The sequence below is a fragment of the Phoca vitulina genome, unplaced genomic scaffold, assembly GCF_004348235.1.
Source record: "Phoca vitulina isolate PV1807 unplaced genomic scaffold, GSC_HSeal_1.0 scaffold44, whole genome shotgun sequence".
NCBI lineage: Eukaryota > Metazoa > Chordata > Mammalia > Carnivora > Phocidae > Phoca > Phoca vitulina.
The window spans coordinates 2,581,261-2,590,069 of NW_022589747.1; the positions used below are offsets into that span (position 1 = coordinate 2,581,261).

General features: G+C 49.2%; 1 protein-coding gene across 1 annotated transcript in view; it reads left to right on the top strand.

The window, feature by feature from the left end:
• The window catches only part of ABCA13 (ATP binding cassette subfamily A member 13), a 369,069-nt gene that overhangs the window by 208,279 nt on the left and 151,981 nt on the right, over positions 1-8,809 (top strand). The window contains exon 43 of the mRNA XM_032430502.1: positions 395-644. Coding sequence (XP_032286393.1) covers positions 395-644 — 250 coding nt within the window. The remainder of the gene's footprint in view (positions 1-394; positions 645-8,809) is intronic.

Consider the following 8,809-nt stretch of genomic DNA (forward strand, 5'->3'; position numbering starts at 1 on the left):
AGGAGAAGGGAGGCAGCAGAGGGGGCCGGCCCCGTTTGCACCCTTCCACCCCCTCCGGCGTGCGCCTGGGGAGACAGAGATCCCACAGCTCTTGGGTTTGGAATCCACACTTGGGAGCACGCTGCATTTTCACCAACAAAACAAGCTCAAGGCTCCCTTCAGAAGCAGGATCAGAGAGGGATCCACAGGAGAACTCCGTCCTTGCCCCGTCAGGTCACAAGACGTCCTGTGCATATTAATTTCCAGTCCCGCTCAGTGTGGGAGTCAGAAGTGGGGTGCTCCTGCACCACGAGCTGCCAGGGCCGTCTGTAAGCACCTGGAGGGACCCCCAGAACCCGGGCTGTGTGTGTGTGTCCCCCGGCCTCGGGTTGGCTGCATGTTCCTGTCTCTGCAGGTGGCGCCCCGGCAGGGACCCCGCCCGCGGGGGGCAGCCCACGGCCTCTGGCTCAGGCCGCGGCCCTCCTGGTCAAGCGGCTCTGGTCCACGCGCCGGGCCTGGAAAGGCGCCCTCTCCAACCTGCTGCTGCCCGTCCTCTTCGTGGCCTTGGCCATGGCCTTGTTCATGGTGAGGCCTCTGGCCACTGACTACCCTCCCCTCAAACTAACACCGGGCCATTACGACAGGGCCGAAGCTTACTTTTTCAGGTAAGAACCTTTTTTCCCTCCTCTTTTACTTCCCAATTATGTCAGGGTTATGAATAGCAGTAGCTTTGATCCTTTTTTTGATCCTTTTTTTAAAAAAAATACTTTATTTATTTATTTGGGAGTGAGAGAGAGAGAGCACACAGGAGCAGGGGGGAGGGGCAGAGGGAGAAGCAGGTTCCCCGCCGAGCAGGGAGCTGGATGTGGATGCGGGACTCGATCCCAGGACCCCGGGATCATGACCTGAGCCGAAGGCAGACGCTTCACCGACCGAGCCCCCCAGGCGCCCCAGTAGCTTTGATGCTTTTAAGAATCTCGACTATACATGAGGTTTCATGATTTTGGAGCACGGGCTCGAGAGGTAAGCTCATGGACTGTAGCAAACCCTATATATACCGTGTTTTTCCTACTCATGCCTACATGCCTACGATCGAGTTTAACTCCTAAATCAGGCACAGCCAGAGACTAACAAGAGCGATAGCAGAAGACTTGTAACAACAGACTCTACAGTTACACACACGTGGGCTCTCTGAGTAGCTTGCGGTCCTGTGCCCGCCCTGGTTCTTGCGCTGATGTGATGAGATCAGGTGAGTGGCCTGAAGGTCTGTCTGGAGGAGTAGCTGCTTCCAGCCCGCGGGCGATCCACACCCAAAACCGCGGAGAAGAGGGATTATTGTGTTTCACAGAACCTTCCAGGCTTGCTCTGGGAGCTGCACGCCCCTCTCTGCAGAGACATGTCTGACTTCTCTCTCGGGGGTTGGAATGAGCCCATGCGTACCCCCAGGCTAGAGGAGGTCCAGTAAATTCAGAGTTTTCCAGCCAGATGAATTTGCAAAGGATGTTCTCAGGGGTTTAGTTTTACTACCGGGGGCCTGACCGAAGGACCTGAGCTGGTTCCCCCGCCAAGACTGAGGCGAGCATCTCCCCTGAGCTCTGCCCCAGGCCGGGGGCATCATTGCCCTGAACGCGGACCCGCACAGTTCTTCTTCTGGAAGGCGATGCTCACACATCTGGGGAGCGGGGACCAGGCACAGGCGGCTCATGGTGTGGAGGACACAATGAGCTCTACCTTTGTTAAATACTTATCTTTACGAAAATAACGAGCTTAATTAGCTAGACTCTTCGTGCTTGCTAATATTTGTCACTTTTACGACGGTGTGTAATTTGGAATTAGGTTTAAACAAATAGAGGCCGAGAAGGCAACATCGATTATAAACTGTCTGGTTTGTTTCTGGGTCTTTTGGTTAATTGTACTCTTTCCTCTGTGTGTCCTTATGCTCCGTAGAGTCTGGGTTTAACTCACGAAGAGAATCCTGCAATTTCTCTCTTTGGAGAAATGTGTGCAGGTCCTAAGTATTCCCTCTGCAAGTGGGCTCCTTTTGCTTCTAGCTAGATATTTTCTTTTCCTGCCCTCATCTTCTTCTCCGAAGTGTATTAAAGGAACGGACCGAAAGGACAGAGTGTCACTAATGCGTTCTGGCCAAATGTTCCCATTTTCTGCCACACTCCTCAAGTGGGAAGGAGCAGTAACTAGCCTATTATAAAGTGTGTTTCTTGAAAAAAGTAATAGAAAATGCAGGCTAGCCAAAATAACAATAAAAAAACTTCACAGGTAATCCTACCAGCACTAGCTACCATAAACCTAGTGGTGTGCAGCCTTCCCCGTGTTAATACGTAATATTATTTTATTTATTTATTTTTATTTAATTTTAATTTAATTAATTTATTTTGTTTTTAGGTTAATTTAATTTAATTTAATTTTAATTAATTAATTAATTAATTTTTGAGAGAGAGCAGGCCTGCACAAATGGGGGCAGGGGAAGAGGGAGAGGGAGAAATTATCAAGCAGACCCCCGATGAGACTCCCGGGGCCCATCCCTCGACTCCGAGATCATGACCCGAGCAGAAACCAAGAGTCAGACGTTCAACTGTCTGAGCCGCCCCAATACATAATACTTTTAAACACATGCATTTTTATTTTTTAGGACAGTGGTATCCCACTACAAAACTCTTCATTTTTTGCTTTTTTACTCAATAACACATTTGTCTATCTGTTTTTGTAAATCGAGCACAACCATGTCACCCATTTTCTTTTTTTTTTTTAAAGATTTATTTATTTATTTTAGAGAGAGAGAGGGAAAGAGTGTGTTGGGGAGGGGCAGAGGGAGGGAGAGAGAGAGAGAGAGAGAGAGAGAGAGAGAAAATCCCAGGCAGACTCCTGCTGAGCGCAGAGCCCGATGCGGGGCTCAATCCCAAGACCCTGAGATCATGACCTGAGCCGAAATCAAGAGTCAGATGCTCAACAGACTGAGCCACCCAGGAGCCCCAACATCACCCATTTTCACGCCGTGCAGCAGTGTGTTGCATGGACGTACCATAATTTATTTAAACAATCTCTTTTGGGGATGCATACAGGTTTATTTATTTGTTTAAGCAATTTCCCTATTGCAGGCAATTCTGTAGGAATACCTTCATTTGGATTCATGCCACTATCTAATTGTTTCCATTATCATACATTTCCTTAACACATTTTGGGGCAACAAGCATTAGCATTTTTAAGGTAGATATTGCCAAATTATTCCTATCAATGTGCATCAATTTGCAGTCCCAGAAAGGCATCGATTCTTTTACTCACAAATATTTATTATGCACCCACTGTATGCCACATGGTTTTTTTTTTTTTTAAGATTTTATTTATTTATTTAAGAAAGAGAGAAAGAGAGCAGAGGGAGGGACAGAGAGAGAGAGAGAATCTCAAGCAGACTCTGCACTGAGCACAGAGCCCGACGTGGGGCTCGATCTCACGACCCTGAGATCGTGACCGGAGCTGAAATCAGCAGTCAGATGCCCCACCAGCTGAGCCACCCAGGGGCCCCTTTGCTTGGTGGCAGTTACACCTGAATGAATAAAACAGGCCCAGATCCCTCCATTGCTTTTTTCGGGGGTTGGTGGAGAGGAGGAGACTCATTTCTCCAAATTCTCACTGTCCCTTTTATTTCCCCTCTGGGCTCCCATTGCTCTAGGAGGCAGCTCTCTGATTGCTGGTGAGGTCGCCTGTTCTCAGTTATTTCTTGTTATTTGAAATTTCACCCTCTCTATTGATACATCAGATATATCCTACAAGTGTGTCCCACGTTGCCGTGTCACAGGTCCGGACTGACTGCCCCTTCACCTCTCTTCCACCCATTGTCATCTCTCCATCCCTTCCCCCTGAGGGGGGCGGGAACCCCCCCCCACAGTGCGGATTCCATTGGCTCCATTGAAACAGCCATTTGCCTTCTCCACTGCATCATTAATTTGGCAACTGTGTTTTTTGTGTTTTTTCTTCTGAAAGCATTTTCCCTGCTCTCCCAGCATGCGTTTTGCATAGAAGTCATATCCTCCCAAACCATTTGGAGCCTGAGAGTTAGAGATATTTTATTTTATTTTTTTCAAGGGGCAAGCAAACGTAAGTTTATTAACATGTGCAGAGTACGTGCACGGGGGAGCACCCGGTGATGAGCAGCTCAAGAGGGTGCTGAGAACTTGGGCTTATATTGCATCTTAACAAAAGAACCATAACCTTTTAGAGACATGACAGGACAAAGGGAAAGGGCTTTGAGCTTTAGGAGCAGCCAGATGTGGGCAGGCAAATATATAGGGACTAATGTCGCATAGAGCTAGTTAGTAAGGTTTGTTATACAGAGTCATTGGGTGCGTATCTCTGCTGATAAGGGCCTAGAACTGTTGCTGGGGGTTCACTTCTGTCCCTCCTGGGGGAGAAGAGAGAAAGGCACTTACAGAGTTACGTCCTGCTTTCAGGCAAATGAGGAGGGCAGAGAGCTTTTCTTTTCTCTTTTTCTTTTTTTTGAAGATTTTATTTATTTATTTGTCAGAGAGAGAGAGAGAGAAAGAGCGCATAAGCAGGGCAGAAGCAGAGGCTGAGGGAGAAGCAGGCTCCCCGCTGAGCAGGGAGCCCGATGCGGGACTCGATCCCAGGACCCTGAGATCATGACCTGAGCCGAAGGCAGATGCTTAACTGACTGAGCCACCCAGGCGTCCTGGGAAGAGAGAATCTTAAGCAGGTTCATGCCTGACCTCGGGGCTCGATCTTGTGACCCTGAGATCATGACCTGAGCTAAAATCAAGAGTCCGAAGCTTAACTGACCAAACCACCCAGGCACCAGTAAGTCTTTTCAATGAGGACATGTATGTGTTTGTTCTCATTTTCGGAATGTTAACATAAACTATGAGGCCAAGCAGCCTTTGTCTCTGGTCCTTTATCTTCTTATCCGCACAGGTGGGCTCCTACCTGTCACAGGTGTGTGCGCCATCGGAGATCACGTATGCCCCTCTTCTGTTCTTGCATTCCAGACTCAACCGAAAGGACAAGTTTACATTGTATTTCGGTAGAGTAGTAGCCTCCGTAGTTCCGAGGCAGAAAGTAAGAGGCTGCCAGAAATCACCCATACAGATGGAAACTTTTCCTGCTTTGCTGGTTATCTTTCACATTTCTAGTGACTGCCCAAAATCAGAGGGGAGGAGGGTGAGTAGCCCCCCTCTCTGAAGGTACAACTGCTCTTGGTCGACACCCACTCCCCAGATCACTGCTTTTCTCCCATGTGCTGGGTCCTCTGTCAGGATGGCCATGTGCCCTGGTGTGCTGGGGAAACCGGTCCTATCATCTTGGCGCACATTCTATCCATGTCCCTCTCCCTCTTTTTTTTTTTTTTTTTTAAAGGTTCCTTCTTTTCTTTTTTTTTTTTTTAAAGATTTTATCCATTTATTTGAGAGAGAGAGAATGAGAGACAGAGAGCATGAGAGGGAGGAGGGTCAGAGGGAGAAGCAGACTCCCCGCTGAGCAGGGAGCCCGATGCGGGACTCGATCCCGGGACTCCAGGATCATGACCTGAGCCGAAGGCAGTCGCTTAACCAACTGAGCCACCCAGGCGCCCTGTCCCTCTCCCTCTTAAATGCCTCCTCCAGTGGGCGATAAATTATCTGACAGGTCTGTCTGTATTGGATCTGAGCGGCATGGTCTGAATCTTAGCACAAGAATGGTTCTCAATGTGGAACAGCTTTTCACTGCTCACATTCCTCCCGATTTCCTACACACGCGCCCGTGCACACACACATGGGCGCGTGCATGCACACGGCGCCTGGTTCACCCTGCTCTCATCCTTGTTGCTTCAGATGTGGGCATATCCCCATATCGTACCATTTGTGAGCAATCTCCATGGGGTGATACATAGTATTTTCATTACGGCTCCTTACTTTCTCTTTAGCGTAACTCCTAGTTAACAGGTGCACCATTCAGGCCTGCATGCAGTTTCAAAACCCGTTAGGTACATTATCTCTGCATTGACTTTGATCGCACATAGAAATCTTATCTTATTAGAGCATTGACGATTCTCAGTAGAGTCTCACGTCCCTCAAATCTTACGAGTTGAGAAAATGCAATTATATGCCTACATTAAATCTACTTAAGCTTTCTTGAGGAATACCGATTCTCATGAAAACACAAACCAAAAGAAATGCATTGGGGAGCTTCTCTTCATCACTTTTATGAGCGATGTGAGCAGGCCGTGCCGCTCATGGAGGATTTCGTGTGCTCTGCGAGCCCAGAGAACCCGGGGCTTTGGTGGCTCAGGCGGTAGCCCGGAGGCCTCTAACTCAAATGCTTTGGAGGCCCGGTGGGGGGCGGGGTGCAGGGCGGAGAGGTGAGGAAGACGGCCATTCTCAATACTGCATTTCTTACACCTGCCAGGGGAAGGGCCACGTGGGGGAGTGTGTCTGGGCTGGTCTGGGTTCTAGCCAGTCAGTTTATGACCCATGCTTTGGCTCCATTGTATCCTCAAGCAACTTGCTAGCTGACTACTGTTTTCAGAGGGCTTCAGAAACGCCCCCTCCCCACTGTGAACTGCGAAACAGAGAGGTGGTGGGGACTCGGGGCTTGTTGGGGGCTGAGGCGGGCTGGCACAGAGAGGCCCCAGGGAGGCAGGAAGACGCAATCCAGCTATGAGCAAAGCAGCCTCTGCACAGCTAAGCACATCTTGTCTGCTCTACACCCCAAGCAGGGGTACAGCCTGGGGGCCCTGCTGGAGGTCCCTGAGTCGCTCCCTGGGGTCCGTGGGATGAAGACTATATCCGAGCGCAGCCCTCTAGTCCTTCAGGCTTCTGTGTAGTGTCTGTTGCCCCAGGTACCTGGGGCTCTGCACTTTTTTTTTTTTAAGATTTTATTTATTTATTGGGGAGGGGAGAGCATGAGCAAGGGGAGTGGCAGAGGGAGAGGGAGAAGCAGACTCCCCGCTGAGCAGGGAGCCCAATTCGGGACTCAATCCCAGGACCTGGGATCCTGACCTGCGCCGAAAGCAGACGTTTAACCGACTGAGCCCCCCAGGTGCCCTTGAAATAAGAACACTTTCACATCTGGGTCTGAAGTCCCTCCTTCAGGGATCCTCAGCCTCTGCTCTCTCCTCTGTGTGTCCATCATGCCACGTGGATCTCACTGTTGTTTATCCCGTGGCCCCAGATCCGTGCCTTCCTTGAGGGTCAGGATCAAGGCTCACTCATCCCTCTAAGGGTAGCTCTAGCCACAGTGTCTAGAAAAGGTCACTTTCATTAAGTTATTTGTGAAGTTGGATTCAACCATCAAAATAAAATGTAGCAGGAAAAGTCTTCCAGAAATTATCTCGGACAGGTCTCTCCTTGGAGGTGCAAACAAAACGTGGACCATGGAAAGATGGCTGTCTACACATGGTTGAAAATACCTAGAGGAGATTCCATGGCCCCATCTCTTCTGGGCTGGGCACTTGGTCCTTTAGGAAGGGGTGCTCCCGATGCGCTGTGAAGTTCACCCCATTGGGAAAACCCACAGGGTCCCACATGAACGGGGACTTCACCCCCTGCTCGTAGTCCGCTGACGTTCTTCCCACCACCAAACAGTCTCTGCTCTCTCCACCTGGTCCCAGCCAGAAGAAGACCTGGGACTTGAGGGGCTCCCCTCCACTCTGCCTCTGTCTTCACCCCGCCTTCTCCCTGCGTGTCTCTGTGGCCAAATTTCTCAATTCCTGTAAGGGCCTCCGCCATATTGGAGTAAGCCCACCCCAATCCTGTAGGATCTCATCTTAACTGACTGCATCTCCAAAGACCCTATTTCCACATAAGGTCACATTACGACCTTCTGGAAGGGCATGAAATTTGGGGGGACCGCTGTTCATCCCCCTCCACTTTTTCATAGCACCTTCCTTAGCCAATGCCATTGAGTTGGACCAAACTTCTAATCGCTTTTCAAAAAAAGAGTAACTTGGCTTTCTATAAAAAACAGGCCCCATGTGCAGAAACATCATCAGAAATGAAAGCGAGTTAAAGACTAACAGTGATTGTCGGTCTGTAAGCATCAGCTGCCTGACTCTGGAAAACACCCAGCATGGTTTGCAAGATGGTAACCGGAATGTGGTGCACACAGACATACTGTTCCCGTCTGAGCAACAGTAGCTAGTGACCTCTCGACACTCACCTTGAACATTTCCTAAGTGACGTTCTTGTCTGTATGCATGTGCAACTCCTCCCACATACCCCGTATCTTTGTCCCGTGAGAGCATGGGAGTACGTTATTTTGTTCGGACAATAAAAAGAGATGGTGAATGGAAAGCAGTGGGCCTATGTCCTGGCAGAAATTAAGTTCTCAATGACAGCTGTCTTATACCCTGGAGTGGACCTAATCCATCATCGGTGCTTCTGGGTGGCATGGAAAGGCATGTGCCGGTCCCCCACAGGCTCTGGAAGAATAACCTCCAAGGTGCTGACCGCCCTTCACCCGTCATGTTCTGGCTGCCTTTTAATTTTTTTTTTTTAATCTTTTATTGTTATGTTAATCACCATACATTACATCATTAGTTTTTGATGTAGTGTTCCATGATTCATTGTTTGTTTGTGCATAACACCCAGTGCTCCATGCAGAACGTGCCCTCTTTAATACCCATCACCAGGCTAACCCATCCTCCCACCCCCCTCCCCTCTAGAACCCTCAGTTTGTTTTTCAGAGTCCATCGTCTCCCATGGTTCGTCTCCCCCTCCGATTTCCCCCCCTTCATTCTTCCCCCCTGCTATCTTCTTTTTTTTTTTCTTAACATATATTACATTATTTGTTTCAGAGGTACAGATCTGTGATTCAACAGTCTTGCACA